General features: G+C 50.4%; 1 protein-coding gene across 1 annotated transcript; it reads left to right on the forward strand.

Annotated features, from left to right (window-relative positions):
• Positions 1–687: 687 nt before the first annotated feature.
• On the forward strand, positions 688–14,522 carry AMBP (alpha-1-microglobulin/bikunin precursor). The gene is made up of 10 exons (XM_082618714.1): positions 688–893; positions 2,087–2,229; positions 3,807–3,883; positions 4,815–4,931; positions 5,409–5,510; positions 6,279–6,325; positions 11,586–11,667; positions 12,777–12,944; positions 13,271–13,444; positions 14,160–14,522. Exons 1-10 carry the CDS (start codon positions 777–779, stop codon positions 14,189–14,191), a joined length of 1,059 nt encoding a protein of 352 aa, XP_082474840.1. The 5' UTR covers positions 688–776; the 3' UTR covers positions 14,192–14,522.
• The last annotated feature ends 3,504 nt before the right edge of the window (positions 14,523–18,026 follow it).

Consider the following 18,026-nt stretch of genomic DNA (forward strand, 5'->3'; position numbering starts at 1 on the left):
GCTTCCCAGCTGGGAGACCCTAGGCAAGTCACTTTACCTCTTGGAGACTCAAACGCCCTGCCTATAAAGGGGGAAAATAGCACCTACTTGATGAGGTTGTTGTGGGGATGATCAATTCCGTGGCCAGTGTAAAGTGCTGGTATACAGCTGGCACATAGCAGGCGCTCAGTGAATGGAAGCTGTGAACATCATCATTTCTACTATTATTTGCTAGGGTTGTGGGAAGCCACGAGTCAGAGAAGGAACTCTGGGGACAGGACACCTGAGCTTTCGTCTTGGCTCTGCCACAGACCTCCCTCTTGTCTCTGCTAAGTCACTTCCTCTCCCCGGGCCCCAGTTTTCTCATGTGAGAAATGGGCCAGTCAGGCTTGTCCTCCTGGCTCACAGGTGGAATGACCCAGCGGGAAGGGCCAGGGGCTGCCCGTCTCTTCATCCCACCTGGGACAGGTGAGGAGTTTCTGGGGAAGCCTTTGTGGGGCCTGAACCTAGCGCCCGGCTGCACCAGGACCGGGTTGCATTTGGCCAGCAGCTCCTCTGAAGCAGCCACCCTGGCCCCTCGGGACCCTGACCCCGGCCTGAGCACTACAAGGGATCGATTGGCCCTGGCCTTGGGGCCCTGATTGGTCCCGGCTGAACAGAGCAAACAGCAAGGTCATCTACAGCCACAGGCCCGTTCCCCAGCCCCAGTCCATAGCTGCCTCGTGCAGGGAGGTGGTGGATCTTCTGTCCCCAGACGGAGCCCGTGAGTGACAGCCCAGGCGGAGGAGCCCAGAGCCATGCAGAGTCTTGGGGCCCTGCTCTTGCAGCTGACCGCCTGCCTGGCGGTGAGTGCCAGCCCCGTGACAACGTTGCCCGACGACATCCAAGTGCAGGAGAACTTCGACCTGTCTAGGGTAAGGCTGGCCTCTCTGGCAGCAATGGCAGGGTGTCCGAGCGGCTGGGCCTTGCTGGGGGCGGGGAGGGGCAAGTCCTAGGCCCCGGGCTCTCAGTCTCCCCATCTGGAACTCCACGCGTGGGTCCCTCAGGGCCCTTCCTGCTGCCCAGACTCTCAGGGATTTGCTGAAGCTACAATGCTGCATGCACCGTTCTGTGGGCCTCCAGGCTGACATTCTGAGTCAAAGGTCCTCGCGTCTGAACCTGCCTCCTCGGGTTCCCGTGCTCTGATTAGAACCCACCCAGAAAAGGCTCGGTGCCGACTGCTGCCCTGCAGTCCCCAGCAGCACCGAGGTTTTTGTGACCCTCCACCCCGCAGCCCTTCGACCTTCAAGTCCTCACCTTCAAGTCCTCGTAGCATCTCTGTTAGCCCGTCCTGGGTCCTCCGCCCTATTAGGGGGAGACGAGAAGCACGACAGAGGTCAGGCTGGTGGGATTAAGAGGCCCAGGCAGGGCGCTGTGTGTGGGGAGTCAGCCCTCCAGCCCCAGCTCTGCCCGAAGCGCTGGGTGACCTTGAACGGGGCCTGCCCCCTCTACCACCATCCTGGGTTCCGTCAGACCCTTGTAGCCGTGCTGGCCTGAGGACTTTGCTTATGTCCAGGGATGAGGAAGGGTTGTGGAGGAGAGGCGTGAGGAGAGGGTCTCTGGTGGGCAGGGATGGCGAAGGGTCTGCAGGTACCTGAGGGCCCTTTCAGGAGCAAGAGGCGGCAGGCGTGCCCTGGGTCAGACGCAGCTTAGGGAAAGGAGATACTTCCTAACACGGAGGTATGGGCTGTGTGCAAGGTGGTGAGCACCCTGTCCCCGGAGGAGGAGAAGACAGGACTGCTTTTGGGGAGCGGTGGTTGATGATGACCTTAGGGCCTGGAGATTTGGACCCCGTCCAGGTGAGCAGCCCAGATCCTGCATCTCAGCAGAGTCAGGCCCTCTGCCAGCGAGGTGGGGCCCAGCTGCCCATCTCCTTCCTAAGCTGGCCGCAATGCCTGGAATTCCTCCATCAGGGCTCCATCCGCCCTGGAAGCCTTGTAGCCTCCAATTACCTGTAAGACAAGGATGATCACTTAGGAGGAGAAGTCACTGAGAGGAGGGAGGGGGACAGATGTCCTCCAAATATTCCTCGAGGTCCAGATCCTCAGAGTTTGTGGCTGCCTCCTAGATCTACGGGAAATGGTTCCACGTGGCCGTGGGTTCCACCTGCCCATGGCTGAAGAGATTCAAGGACAAGATGACCATGAGCTCACTGCTGCTGGGAGAGGGCGCAACAGACAGGGAGATCAGCGTGACTAATACTCACTGGCGGTGAGTGGGGACCCACCTCCACCCCACCCCCTGCCCTGGCTTCCGTCACCACCCCATCCTAGAAAGTGACAGGTCTCCACTTCCAGCCAGGACTCGGCCCTAAGCTCCAGACCTCTCTGCCGCCCTCCAGCAGGGCAGCCCTTGCTAGTTGTCCCACCTCCACCTCAAGGGCAACGCCCCCAACACTGTGCCTGCTTTCCAACCTGCTCTTGCTCCTGGGGTGTCCCTTAGCTCAGTAAGGGCACTTCTCCCCCGCCCCCATCTTGGAAAGCTGGGTGGGAGGCGGCTGTCCTAGACTCCTCTTTCCACGGCCACGGCCATTCAATCCATCATCAAGCCCTGTCCCTGCTCTTCCTAAATCCCTCCAGTCTGTTCACTTGTCTCCTCTTCACCGCCACCACCCTGGACCAAGCCACCTCCCTTTCTTTCCTGGTTGTCTACAGTAGCCTCTCTACACTTCTTCCCACCTCTAATCACCAACTTTCCATCCAATCCTTTCGTCACCCGGCAGCCAGAAAGACCTTTCAAAAGCTCAAATCTGCTTAAACCTTTCCAGAGCTCCCTATCGCCGTTGGGAATAAAATTCAACTCCTTCAACGTGGCCTTCCAGCACCCCCTGCCCCCGACCCCCAAGCACTCACTGTTCCCTGACCCACTCTCTGCCATGTACTCTGTGACCCACCCAAGTGGGCCTTCTTTCAGTCCCTGGAACCCTCCATCCTCTGGACCTTTGCATCGGATGTTTCTTCTATCCGGAAAACCTCTCCCCACCTCCCTGCGCTAATTCCTATGGATCCTTCAGGACTCAGGTTCTTTGTCACTTCCTCCAGGAAGTCCTCCCTGACTCCCCCCAACCCAGGTTCAGGTTACATGCCTTCTTCTGTGTTCTCGGAGCACCTCGGGCTCCACCCCGCCCCTTGTGGCAATTCTCACACTGACTGCATCTGCCCCTGGCCTGCCCACCCACCCCACTCAATTATAAGCTCCATGAGGGGACAGGGTCTGTCCTGCCCTCCTCTGTATCCCCAGCATGTAGCACAGTGCCTGGCACATAGATGCTGCTCATTAAATATTAATAAGATAAATAATCATCATAGTAACAATAATACCTAATAAGTGCATAGTGTTTACTCTAAGCTCTTTGCATATAGTATCTCAGTTGATCCTCACAACCACCATGTGAGGTAGAAGCTATCATTATCCCCATTTCTCAGATGAGGAAAATGAGAGAGAGACAAGAGAGACACAAAGTAATACATGAATTAATGTGTTAATTCATCATTCTGACTTCACGGTGCCTAAGTATGATGTGCAGATTTGCTTAAGGAAGCTGATTTTTAGTGCTGGGTTTACCAAGAGGTTAGCATGGATTAGTCCCTTTTTTTCTCTGTCCCTCTGTTCCCTCATGTGAAACTTGTGTCTCCCAGGGCTGGTGTGAGAATTAAACCAGATATTTGGAAATGTTACTTTCCAAATTTAAAAAAAAAAGGCATTTAGAAGGACCCTGCAGGAGAGTGGGGTGTCAGGACCATGGTCTCTGCCAGAAGTTACCTTCCTTTTGGTTTGTTCATTTCCAGGAAAGGTGTCTGTGAGGCGATCTCTGGGGCTTATGAGAAAACAGGCACTGATGGAAAGTTCCTCTATCACAAACCCAGTAAGTTGAGTCAAAGGAGACATCTACAGTTCCCTCCTTTGGTAAAAGATACCTGATGTCTTAAGCTCTCTTTCTTTCTGCCTCAGCCCTCTCTGCCCCTACAACTTTTCCTCCCATTTTTCTGCAGTCATCTAGCCTCCCTCCAAATGTCCCCCTCCTTCTCCTTCTCTCTCTCCTTCTTTCTTTTTCTCTCTCTATCCCTCCCCCCGCCCCTGCCCTGCCATGCACGTGCTCATCCAGAATTTGAGTGATGGTGCTGAATGCTGAGGATAACATCAAGATTTCATCAGTTCTCGTGTTAGGCATCTGCAGTCAGCTGATAACAATTTGCTAAGCATCTACCATACACAGTGTGTATGGTGCCAAGTGATAGAGGGACTTGGACATGAATTTAATCATTAATCCAGCAGATGTTTACTGAATTTGCTCTATGCATCAAATAATCGTGTCAGGGGTTGAATGTTTGGGTAGATGAATGGTTGGATAAATAAATGAGAGAATTAAAAAATGGTAAGTGAATATAAGTATGATGGTAGATTAGTGGGGTAGTCAATCAGTCATTTAATAGATAAATTGATGGATTAATGGATGGAGGAAAGGAGGAAGGGAAGAGGGAGGTAAGGGAGGAAGGAAAGAAGGAAAGAAAGGAAGAAAGAAAGAAAAAGAAGGAAAAAGAAAATGGATGAATTTATGGATTGATATATGATGAGGATGGATGGATGGAATGATGGTGGTTGAATTAATGATGAATATATGGAGGAGATGGATGGATGGAGAGAGAGAGAGAGTGAAGGTGGATAATAAATATATGGAAGGGATGGGTGAACAGAAGGATGGATGAATAGATGACGTGTGGGTGAATAGGTGAAGGATCTCAGGCTAGAAGCCTTCTGACCACTGATCTTTTTGTCTTCCTGCATCTTCCATGCAGAATGGAACATCACCATGGAGTCCTATGTGGTCCACACCAACTATGATGAGTATGCCATTTTTCTGACCAAGAAATTCAGCCGCCGCCATGGACCCACCATTACTGCCAAACTCTATGGTAAAGGCCTGGAACATGATACACTCGTTGGAGCTGCGGGTGGGAGGAGACCCGGGATTTAGGGAAATGGAGTAGGGAAGAGCAGGGAGTTTTGCTCTTTCCTTCTGACAAAACTCCAGTTAAGGGAAAGGTGAAAACATTTACTCTCCCTAGAGGAGGTAGAGCTCAGTCTCCCATTTGAGATAGAATCCTCTTCTTTTGATCTTGAAAATTCCAGAGAATTCCAGGGCCTTCGGGTCCTTAAAAGAACCAGTGGAAAGAGAGCTGTGTGGGGAGTTGGGAGACCCAATGGGGAGCCTGGGAGGGACACCTCCTCCTCTTCTGGAGCTGAGGTTTCCATAAGGGTATCGAAGAAATGGAATTGGGCCAACAGTTTTCAAACTTCCCCGAAATGAAACTCCCTGGGCAAAATAACCTCAGGCCCTGACAGCCCAGGTACCTGTGGTTCTAGGAGTCTCTCCTGCTTCCTACTTGCAGGACGGAAGCCACAGCTTCGGGAAACCCTGCTGGAGCAGTTCAGGGAAGTTGCCCTGGGTGTGGGCATCCCTGAGGACGCCATCTTCACGATGCCCGACAGAGGTAAGTGACACCTCCACCCCACCTCCCGTTTCTGTCCCTGTCTTATCCTTCACGACCCCCAGAGCACATCTTCCCAGTCCCTGGGTCTTTCCCGTAACCCTCTGAGATAAGCTGGGCTACGATCCCCCTCCCCTCTTTATAGAACAGGCAGCTCGGGCCTCTGGATTTGCTCCAAGTCACACAGCATACCTGGTGAAGCCGAGAGTAGACCCAATTCAGCGTTCCCTCCGCTGCCACCTGTCCAAGTTTGGTTATAGCCAGAATCCATGGCTACCTCTTGGGAGGCAATAGAGCGTTGGGGTTAGGAGCCTGGGCTCTGGAGTTAGAGCACCAAGGTTCAGATTGAGCTGGGTGGCTTCTGGCTGGTCACCCTTCCAGAGCCTCATTTCCTCATCTGTAAAATGGGGATAATAATGCCTCCTTTAGAAGTTGCTGTGAGGAGTCAATGAAATAAAGCCATTAAATACAATAGCGGCCGCACTCGGTGTCTAGTAAGTGCTCAATAGATATCAGCCGTGAAATGCTGGTTGGGGGTGGAAACGATGCAGGTTGTGACGGTGGTGCAGCCACCAGTCTATCACTTTTCCAACAAATGACCTGCAGCAAGCCATGGGGGTGGAGCCATCCATGAAGTGGGCTAATGCACGAGACAGGTCCCAGCGCACGTCCCGCCTGACACGTAGTCATTAGCTCTATGGAAGAAACAAAGCCTGTCTGGGTCTGGGATGTCTGGGTCTCATTCCCTCTCTCTCCTGTCCTCTGCCCTAGGTGAGTGTGTCCCTGGGGAGCAGGAACCAGCGCCCACTCCACTCTCGGTGAGTACCTCTGCCCCCCACCCCATCCCCACCCTGCCCACTTGGGCCCTGCTGTGCTGGCAGGTGGGGTCGTTGAGAGAAGGCAGTGATGGGCATGTTGTGCCATTGGGCTAACTGCTGCCCTATCTGGATGTCACTTTCCTCATCTGTGAAATGGGGTAATTACCTTTACCTTCCAGGTGCTAGAATCCAGTGACATGTTAGAAAAGGTCTTAGCATAGTGCCTAAAAGCAGTGACATACTCAATAATGAGATAATGATACTCGATACGCAATAAATGAAAATAAAGTCAATGGATCCCTAAAAAACGCAAATCCGAGAGCAAGCAGCCTCTCCAACCAATGACTCTCCTGTGCTGCCTTTTGATTTGCGGGGCTTCCTTCTTCTGTTTTATTTTCCTGCCTTTTGCCATATTAAGTCTTCATTCTTCCTTTCTCTGATTATTTGGAAATTATATATCCTAATTTAGTCTACTGCTGTGCGTGTATATACCTATACATGTGTATGTGTACGTAAGTACATATATACATGTAATGTCTACTTTAGAAACATATTCTTGAAAATTTGAAAAAATACAAGAAAGCAAAAAAAGAGACAATAATGTCCTTATTCCTACATAGAATTAACACTGTTAACATATTTGTTTGCTTACATATTTTTTAGAGAAAATTACCATTGTTATTATAAAACTAACATACGATCAATATAAAGAATCAAAACAGTGCAGTATAAAGGTATAAAAAATAAGTTTTAAAAAATTCCACCACCCAACACCTACCAGCAGTCACATTACTCCGGTAATCTTGACCTGCATACACCTGGAGAGGGGCAGACCTGCATACACCTGGAGAAGGAAGGTTGGATAGAGAGAGGAACAGATTTAAATATGCTATTATTAAACGGAATTACATTACAGATGCTATTTCCACATTTTAAAAGGCATTCCTTGTAGTTTTACTTGAATTTAAAAGGGCCCTGGGGAATTCCCTGGTGGTCTAGTGGTTAGGACTCCACACTTCCACTGCAGGGGACCCGGGTTCGATCCCTGGTCAGGGAACTAAGATCCCACAAGCCGTGCGGAATGACAGGAAAAAAAAAAAGCCCTGAAGTTTGAGGTTTTAAAAAAAACTTCAAATATTTATTATCCACAAGAGATTTACTTCTTAAAGAATGCTCTAAATAAAGTCAAGGTTATGAACTACTATTTAAGAGGCTGGCATCGCTACGTATACTTTTAGAGAATATCTGTTGTCTGCAAGATTTGGAAGACAGACATCCTCACTCCCAAACTTGGTTCCATCTTCTCTTCCCTTTTGCTTTTACGTTGTCCAGACTGATACCATCCCCATTCTGCTGTCACCGCGATTCCCAGACATCTAGTAATAGTTCTATATTTTAATGGAGTCTACATTCACCCTTAGTGAATATAACACAGCTTGTTGAGTTATTATTCCTGAGTTATTATTTCTATTCATCTCTTAGTGCCATTTTTTTTTTTTTTTTTTTTTACCAAGTGCTGTTTTCAAGGAAGGTTCATGGGTGTTTTAATCCCAGAATTCTTCCCTGTTTGAGAATGTCTGCTCATTTCCTTCATCCTTGAAGGATGTTTCGCTTGAGTGTCAAATTCTTAGGTCATGTTTTCTCTCCCTCAGAAGAAGCTTTGTGTGCATTGCTCCACTGTTCTCCCACACTGATGATCGCGGCAGGGAAGCCTGAGGCCAGCCTGATATTTCTTCTCCTTGGAAGCAATTTGTTTCTTCTGCTCAGATGCCTGGACAGACTTTCTCCTTGATAAGAAGTCAGCATCTTAACAAGGCCATGTCTCGGGGTTGAGCGTCTATATCGAAACTTCCTGGAATACACCGTGCTCTTTCCATCCACAGATGACATTTCTACTGTATTTCAGGAAACTCTCTTTCATGATATGGAATTCATCTTCTATTCGCTTTGTTGAGTTTTGCCGTCTGGCAAACACTTGTTCTCTCATCCTGGAGCATCTTTATCCTACATCATGTACTAGCTTTTCTCAAATTGCTTTTACTTGCATCCACTGGGATTGTCTCTTCTATGACAATCCTTCTATTTAGCAGCATCTATTCTTTCTGCTCCTTACTATTCCTGATTTATTCACGAGCTTTGAACTGATGTTGTTTTGCTTCTCAATTTGTTTATTTAGGCCTGGGTTCTCTCTTCGTCTTATTCTGTCAGCGTTTACCATGTCATCTTTGAATCTTGTCTTAATACGTGCAGGTTCTTATTATGTAATTCCATAACTTGAGGCCAAAGAGGGATTTCCTTCTGCTTCTTGAGTTATGTTTTCTTCTAGGTTGGGTTCCCTACATCTACATACATGGACGGAAGAGACAAAGGGAAGGTTGGGCAGAGGAAGAAGGAGAGCTGCAGGGCAGTCACAACAATGCCTCAACCAACCCTATAGGGAGCTCTGGAACCAGGACAACCCTTGGGAGTTGTCCCATGATGGGGCCAAGGGATGGAGCCTTAATACTCTATGTTGATCAGTCTGGGAAGGGAGCACGATCTTGAATGAGAGGGCTCCCTTAGCTGAGGTAGTCTCCAACAGGGGCTGACAGTGGGTAGCTGGGAATATAAATCCATTGCGGATGGGAGGACTTGGCAGTTCATGACCATGTCCACCACTGGACTCTTGGGCTCTTTCTCTAGTTCAGGCTACTTATTCATTCATTTCTGAAGTGGGTCTGGATAGTTTCTGTATCAATTCTTTTTATCTGACTCCTGCTTAGTCCGTTTTAGCTAGATTTTCTGTTTATTCTGATATGGTGGCATGGAGGTTTCATTTATTCCTTGGCTCTCTTCCTGCAAGTATGAGCTTAGTCCCCTCCCACCCGAATTTAGAGTAAGGTCTGGGTATTTTGTGTTCCATTCACTTTTCTGAAGTCCAGAGTTGGTTGGAATACACTCGCTTTGCATTCTCTTTGGAAGGACTGATAAATATCCTATGGGGATTCATTCCACCTAGTCAGAGCAGGCAGCAAGGTACATCTGCCCTCAGTGACACCCCCTGGAGCATTAGATTGTGTAGCCCCAGAACCTTCACTTAGAAAGAGTCAGGCTCTAGTCTATTTTCCTCTTTTTTTCCCCAGAATCATTTTCACTACTCCTCTATCAGAAGAGGAAAAAGATAGGGTTCCCCACAATTTTTTTCTCTCAGGACTTGGGAGTATTAGGGAGAGTTACCAGAAATTTGATGACTTGCCAGGACTGGGAGTTGGAGGGCAGGTCAGGAGCTGAACCTTGCTGACCTTCCTGTTCAGCTCCAGATTATTGGATCGAGAGCTTTAGTTTTTCCTTTAAATTGTGCCCCTTTCCTCATTTCAGTGGTGTTGATCAATACTTGGGGGCTGGGATTTCTGAATTCATTTTTTTGCTAATGGCTCGGTTTTGGAGAGGGTAATTCTGAGGGAAATTTCAATCTGCCATCTTAATCCAGATGTCAGCTGAATGTGTGCTTCTTCATCCATGTCAAGAATGAAACAATAACTGATGACTTCCCTTGCAAAAGAGAGAAATGCAGCTTACTTTTTGTTTCTTCCCTCCAGGCTTCCCACATCCTCATTTTTGTGGATATAATCTGAGATTGATGTTTATATTTTCCACCTTTTGTTTGGAGAATTACTTTCAACATTTACATTAAGTTGAATGACCATTTTAACAACAATTTAACCTCAACTCTCTATTTTACTGGCTTTCTAGTTTACCATCATTTCTTTTCTACCACATCATGCATTTTCTTGTATTTAGATTCCCTTCTCAAGTGGTGGGAATATTTCTGTAAGTAATTGTTTTCTGGAAGGGTACATGGTGGAAAACTACAGGATCTTTGCATGTCTGAGAATATCTTTCTGTGTTTATATCACATGATCAACAGCCTGGTTGAGTGGAGAATCCCTGGCTTACAACCTTTACCCTCTTACAACCTTTAGATATTGCTCTGCTGCTTCTGTCATTAAATGCTCTCGTTTACTCTGAGGGCCACTACTAGGCTGTTTATCCTTTGTCTCTAGGAAATGTCAAGATAGGACTCTTCATTAATTTTCTCTCATTCCCTTTGAGCCCTTATAATTGAACAACTCAAGTCTCTCTTCAACTTGGAAAACTTTTCTTCTATCATTTCTATATTGTTTGCCTCTCCTTCTAGAATTCCTATTCTGTGCGTTTATTTCTCATAATCTTTAAACTGCAGCTTATTATCCCTACTGTGTGGTTACATTCAACAAAATCCTTTTCATCTCCAGTAACTTTCTACTTCTCCCATATTATTCATCTACATAACTGTGGGCTCCTGTTAATGTTGATGCAATGCCATCTTGAATTTCATTGATGGTTGACGTTTTCTTCTGTTTCTTACCTACACCCTGTGTTTAGTGGAGATATTTCTCCAGCTCAGTGTGATTCTTCTGAGCCGTTGCATTATTTAATTCGTTCCATGATTTTTCTCTTTTCCTTCATCCTCACCAAGGAAGACCTATGTGCAACCAGCTTGAGATGGGTTCTGGTAGACAGTGGGAGTCCCTGATCACAGCTTCAGTTGCGCCTTAAAAGGAGAAGGGAAAAGTTGAAGGTTACTACAGTTTTACCTTTTCAGATTCCAGGTCTCACCTGTGGGCAGGAAGACTGCCTGATGGCTGGCAGTGTCCCTGCTCCTCCTTCTGTAATTGTCCCGGGACTGTGCCTCAGTGCACTCTGCTCCCAGAGATCCTTTTGACAGCTTTGGCAGCCTGCCCTGCTCTGCAGTCCCTGCCCCCACCCCCATATCTAGGAGTATTAGGGTCAACTCGGGGTCCCTTCTTACTCTCCACATGACTTTTCCACTGTAAGCAGTTAACGATGGTCTGGTCAGCCCTTCCTGCAAGTCACTCCCACTCCCACTCCCTTGTGTAGAAATGCCTTTTAGTTTCTAGTATGGGAATGCTACTCTTCCCTGGTTCCCAACTCTGGGTTAGGTTTCTTTTCCAGTATTATATTCCTCTGGGCATTTCAACTGGAAGCTGGATATGTAGGTATTGTTCTGATTTGTCATTTCAGACCAGAAATCTATCTTGTGATGCCTATTCTGGAATTCAGGTTGAAGCTTTTGGGAAAACAGGCCATTAACCGATTTAGTAGTGTTTCTGTCTACACCCTGATCCCCAAAGCAAATGGTTTGTTTATATATTCCAGGGGTATAGGGGAGCAGCAGTGGCTAGGTCCCTGCAACAGCTTCTTCTCTTTCTTCCCCCAGAGAGCCCGGCGGGCTGTTCTGCCCCAGGAAGAGGAAGGATCAGGGGCTGGACAACTAGTAACTGGTTTTGGCAAGAAAGAAGGTAATGATCACCCCCTTTTTTTAATCCCCTTCTGCCACACTGCAGAGAGGAAGGGTCCACAGTTGGCTCATCCCAGCTGCCCTCATCACCGTGAAGTCTTTCTTATTTTTCTGCTAGAATCAAGGACTGAGCCTAGAAAGGGCAAATCCAGTACTCTTCCCTGTGCCAGCGGTTATGGGGGGAGAGAGAGGAGTGTAAGGCATGGTCCCTGAGCTTAGGAAGTCTCAGCTCCACGATGAGAAGTGAGTTCTTGGCCTGTCTGTATCACTATGTGGCCTCCTAGCCATGGCTTTCTCATCTGTACAATGGGATAACAGCCTGCTGAGCTGACCTTAAGGGCTCTTGTGGGAGCACATGGGCAAGAACGTGAGAATGCCTTTTGTGATTGATAACATGATCACTTTCCAAATCTCTCAGCAAACACTGAACCCTGACCCTGCTCCACCCCAGACTCTGTGCTGAGCATTGGGGTCATGGAGACAAACCACCCACATCTTTTTGGACCTTCTGGTCTAGTAGAGGAGGCAGTCAAGGAAGAAAGTGAGGGACCCAAAATGGAGGGTCAGCTAAAAGGCTGGGGGAGCGCAGAAAATGGAGGACGAGGTGATCAAGGAGGACTTCCTGGATGAAGGGGAATTCATGCTGTGTCCAGATATGGTTTTAGGGAGGAAGGCATTCTAGCATTCTAGGGGCAGGAATGACGAGAGCAAAGGCACGGGGGTGGGACGTAAGGCAGAGGTCAGGCTGGCTGGCATGGGTGCTGGCGAATGTATCATCAACTACTATCCTTACAGAGTCTTCGGGCAGACAAGACCAACACAGGGGATGTTGGGTCTCTGGGTCGCTGGTCACTCCCCATGTAATGGAATGGAATGAGCATGGGTTTTTGGAGTCCAACAAATATGGCTTTGAATTTCAGCTCTGTGTAACTCTGGGCAAGTCACTTTACCTCTCAGGGAGTCAATTTCCTTACCTTTAAAATGAATTGAGAATCGTTCCTCTTAATGCAGAGATGAAAACTAAATGAGATGATACCTGTTAAAGTATCCAGCCCGGTGACAGGTACACAGTCAGCATTCAGTGAGCACTGCTGATCTGCCCCTCCCCAGATTCCTGCCAGCTGGGCTACTCACAAGGTCCTTGCCTGGGGATGATTCAGAGGTATTTCTATAACGGCTCATCCATGGCCTGCGAGACCTTCCATTATGGTGGCTGCATGGGGAACGGCAACAACTTTGTCTCGGAGAAGGAGTGTCTGCAGACCTGCCGGACGGTGGGTGAGTGCGGCCCCACCTCTCCACCTCTCCCTGAGCCCCCCAACCCTCTCCTCCAGACAGACCACCTGCCTACTGAACAGGCAGCTAAGAGAGGATACTCCAGTGGTGGAATTCCAGGGCAAGTTTCCTGAAGTCATAGGAATTGCACACTTGGGTATGGGTGACCCTCGGCACGTATGTCTTCTTGTGGTCCCATTTCTCAATCTATCAAAAGGGGTCTAGGTGTTGTGGATGCGCAGGGTCCCTGGCTCAGGCCCTTTGCTGGGTGTCTCAGGTCAGCAATCATAAGGACTTCCAATGCTCTGCACCTCCCTCCCACTCCACAGAGGCCTGCAATCTCCCCATAGTCCCTGGCCCCTGCCGAGGCTCCACCCAGCTCTGGGCGTTTGATGCTGTCAAGGGGAAGTGCGTCCTCTTCAACTACGGGGGCTGCAGGGGCAACAGCAACCAGTTCTACTCAGAGAAGGAGTGCAAGGAGTACTGTGGCATCCCTGGTGAAGGTAGGAGGCCCGACAATGCCAGGCTGGGCCTGGGGGATATGGGGGTCCAGGTGGGGGAGCCCTGGTAGGAGGTGAGGGTCTGGAAAGCTGAGTTCTGTACTCTGTACCAGGTGACCAGCCCATCCACTCTCTGGGCCTCAGTTTCCCACCTGTAAAATGGGGCCAAGCCTGAGGCCTTACCCCAGCTGGGATGGGGCACCTGGGCCCAGGCAGAGGGAAGGCAGGACAGGCTGAGTGGGGCAGAACTGGGCTCCAATCCCGGCACTGCCACATTTGGGCTGGCCACACTGAGTGTCAATTTGAGCCTCAGTTTTCTCTTTTGTAAAATGGGACGAAGTACCTACTTCACAGAGCCTCGCACGGTCCATATCCACCTAGCGGCAGCCGTTACCAATAATGGTGGTGATGCTATAAGGATAACAGGAATAGCATTCCAGGGAACAGCAGCCATTAAAGATTTCTGTGCCTTATCTCCCCACTGGGAAAATGGGACCTAAAGTAAATCAGGAGGCAAAAAATCAGATCATTCTGTGGAACGCACTCTGGAGATAATCGAGTCACTCCGCAAGCAGAAGTTTCTGGCCTCAGGCTCAGGCTTCAGCTCGGCCCAAGCTGCCGTCCCTCCTCTATGAGGCATCCCCATCCCCTGACCGTCCCCACCCACAGACCCTTGGACGACCCCACACCTACTCCCCAAGCCTCTCTGTGTCCACAGGAGATGAGGAGTTGCTGCGCTTCTCCAACTGAGTGGCCCACAGGCCACAGGGAGCACGAGGGCCAGTGTCTACCCCAGGGTCCCGCGGCAGGTTCCAATAAAAAGCAAATTGTAGACTCCTGAAATTCCATGTCCTGATGATTCATCACGAAGTATAATCAGATGGGGGGAGGGGAGGGGGAGACAAGCTGGGGAGCGGGCATGAGTAACCCCAGCTTTCCCCACATGTGAAAAATGTATGTGTTGGAAATGTAATAGAGCCATCTTCAGGACATGAAATTGGCTATGCAAATTATGAAACATAAATCACAGTTCTGTACAAAATGGGACTGTTTTGTCTTAATAAAGCTAGAAGAGAAAAGAGGGAAAAACTCTGAGTACCTGTTTCTGGGAGAGGTTTGACAGAGCTCATCAGAGACCCAGGGTCAGAAGAAGTCACCGTGCCCCAGTGTGTGCCCAACTGGGTCTGGGTAAATGCCCCACAAGCGCCTGAAAGAATTCCTGTCCTTGGCTGCACAGAACTGCACCCCTCGTTTACTTTGCTCACAGCTGCATCCCCAGCAGTAGCTGCCAGGGGCTGGAAGGCCTCGGGCTGTTTCTCTACAAGGGTCCTGGAGATCCCATCTCCTGGGATCCTTGCTCTGGCCCTTTGCCCCGGAAGGAGAATGGTCACTGCCCTTTGTGCTGTGCCCAGAACAACCAGCTGGCCCTGGACCGGAGCTGGAAGCCCTGGATCTGGCCCAGCTTCTGCTCCCTGGAGGAAGAGAGCAGGTAGGCTGTCCAGGGTGGCTCAGGCACCAACTTGGCCCAAGTGCACAACTCCAGGAGCCTCCAGCTCACACACACCGGATTTACAAACATCGGACTTATAAACACCTCTTTCGGGCTCCATCCACCCAGAGCTCTGACAGCTGCCACTGCAAGAGTCCAAACCCCAGCTTCCTGGGTTCTGAGGTGGAATGCTGTGTTGAGGGGACGAACCCAGAGGCAAGGATTTGGGTGGAGAGAGCTTTGCAGCCCCCTTGGTCAGACCACATAGAGACTCCCCGCCTTATGCACCCTGGAAGTCCCAACCTTGGGGCTTCCAGGTTTCAATAGAGAGGACAGTCCTGAGGAACAGCGTTTGTGGGCCTGGCTGGGAGTCACTGAGCAGAAGTGGGCGGGGTCGGGGTCGGGGTCGGGGACACAGGGAGAAGTGACAGGCTCTCCAGCCTGGAACTAACAAATGTCATCACGTCCTGCGTCCATACCTTGCCCCCTCCATGCATGATTCACACACTGGGGCTGCCACCTATGGCAGTTGGAAGGTGCCACTCTGAAGAAAGATATTTTGAAGTGACCTGGAGGACAAATGCCTAAACCGGACAGTGCAAGCCACAGGTGGGCTGGCCAGCCTCAGCTCAGCTGGTGGATGGGAGTTTGGCTCCTAAGGTATTTTACAGTTCTGAGTTCACCATTAAAATATGGACCTCCCGGATTTCCCTGGTGGTGCAGTGGTTGAGAATCTGCCTGCCAGTGAAGGGGACGCGGGTTTGATCCCTGGTCCAGGAAGATCCCACATGCCACGGAGCAACTAAGCCCGTGCACCACAACTACTAAAGCCCACGCACCCTAGGGCCCGCGCGCCGCAACTACTGAAACCTGCGCTCTCTAGGGCCCAAGTGCTGCAACTACTGAAGCCCGGGTGCCTACAGCCCGGGCCCTGCAACAAGAGAAGCCACCGCAATGAGAAGCCCACACACCACAACAAAGAGTAGCCTCCGCTCGCCGCAACTAGAGAAAGCCCGGGCACAGCAACAAAGACCCAAGGAAGCCCCCCCCCCCCAAAAAAAAGGACCTCCCATATAAAACTCTAGGTTTCTCAAATCTCTTGAAAACTAAGTTCTGGCAGCCTTGGACCTGCATCCTGCACCTGAGACACCCCTCTAGATGGGGCCTCCCCTGTGGGTCACCAGCCCTGCCTGCCACCCTCCCTGGTCCTGAAGGCTTTTATCTCCATGACAGTTACTAAAACTTTCACTACAAAAAATTCCCTGGGATCCTGTCTTGCCCCTCAGGGGTGGGATGGGGTTGGAGCACATCTGTGACCTCCAGTCAGGAGTCCATTCCTCCCGGAAGGCACCAGAATCATTCTCAGCCAAGTGGCTACCCTGATGACTCATCTGATTCTTAAACAGTCTCGCCGCAAATTCTCTCTTAAAGTTACTGGTCATGCTCATCTCTGTCACAAAATACATGTGGCTGCTTAATAAAGAAACATGCTTTTAAAAAAATTTTTATTTTAAAATCCAGAGGCTGGGCCTTCAGTCGTATGGAGGCTCTGGCCACGCCCTGGCCTCATTGGATCCCGATGTTCCCAGCTAGCGGGGGGGTCTTCCCGCTCCAGCAGGACTCTTGACTTTTGTTTTAGAGCCAGTAGAAACTCCTTGATTAAACTTCAACCGCTGGCTCAGGAATGTCCACACGGTACACTGAACAGCAGGCAACTCCCACTGGAGGGGGGTTCTGAGGGCAGGGCTGATGCCCCCGGGAGGCTGGCCCAGACTCAGCCAATTCGTGCGGTCATCCTTGCGATTTGATGGAATTTGTTGGGCTGATCAAGTAGCACATCCTCTTTGAGGAGAGCACCCGTTTCTGGTTGAGGACAGGGATAAAGCCGGACGTGGTTTTACCTTTGAACGGCTGTTCCGGCAGCAGCAGGCCTGCTTTAGGAGAAGCTACCACCCTCCCTGCCCACTCTGGCCACAGCTGTCTTCTGGTGGCGTCTTCTCTCCAGGACTTGCCTTCAGTTCGACTCTCCAAGCCAAGCATTGACGTGCGTGTCTGTAGTGTGAGGCTCGGGTCGAGGCCAGCAGAGGGGCAAGTCCACCCGGCTGGGCCCCCGCAGCCCACTGTGGAGGGCACTGGCTAGAGTCACGGATGCCACTGGCAAAGCCACAGACGCTCTCCCCCGGACAGACAATACACAACACTTCAAACTTCACACACGTGACCACAGGGCGAGACGAACTTGGACGTGTGCTTCACTTGGGAGACGGGTGTGCTGACTCCAGGCGGGTCAGGGAGGAAGGCCACACCGTCTTGAAGGGAGTGGGAGAGCTGTCTGGGGTGCTGGCTCGGAGGACGGCAGCAGTTCAGTGGCCAGCAAATGGGGAGGGAGCAGCAGCGAAGGGGACACTGTGGGAAAGCCACGCAGAGCTTCAGAAGGACAGAGGAAGAAGGGCACCCGAGCTACCTGGTCTGGCTGCCCGGCGGGCCCACCAGTCGCTTGGTTCACACCCACTGCAGGCATCTGAGCTTTGCCTGAACCTCTCCTGGGATGGAGAGAGCCTTTCCTCCCAAGGCAGGCTTTCCACCCCGGCCTGTGTTGGGGACAGTGTGTCCAGACACTGGGCTGAAATGTGTCTCCACAGCTCCCACTGATTCTTAACTTCCTGAGTCACAGATGCCATCAGGAACTTGGCACAAGCTACAGGCACTCTTCCCCAGAAAACAGACAGTATACACAACACACATCACATAAATGATGGTGGCCAAGGCGAACTTGGATGTGTCCCTTGGGCACTGGGCCTGTAGGACTCGGACCAAATCCATCCTTCCTCCTCTGGGACAGTGTTTCACAACAAGGCCCACGGGGACCACGTCTTCTTGTGGCCGTGTCCCTCCCTTATTTATCAGACACCACCAACCTGGGTCTGGTGCCTTGAGGTCAGCAGGGAGCTCCGAGGAGCTGACTAACCCCAGCCTCACGCAGTATCCCCTCAGGATGGACTCCAGCTCTTTCACCCCTAGGTGACATCTCTGCCTCTGTCCATCTCTGCTCACCAGTGCCCTGCTCCTACCTGGATGACATGGCCCCATGCCAAC

This window comes from Mesoplodon mirus (assembly GCF_964341445.2).
Source record: "Mesoplodon mirus genome assembly, chromosome: 1".
Classification (NCBI taxonomy): domain Eukaryota; kingdom Metazoa; phylum Chordata; class Mammalia; order Artiodactyla; family Ziphiidae; genus Mesoplodon; species Mesoplodon mirus.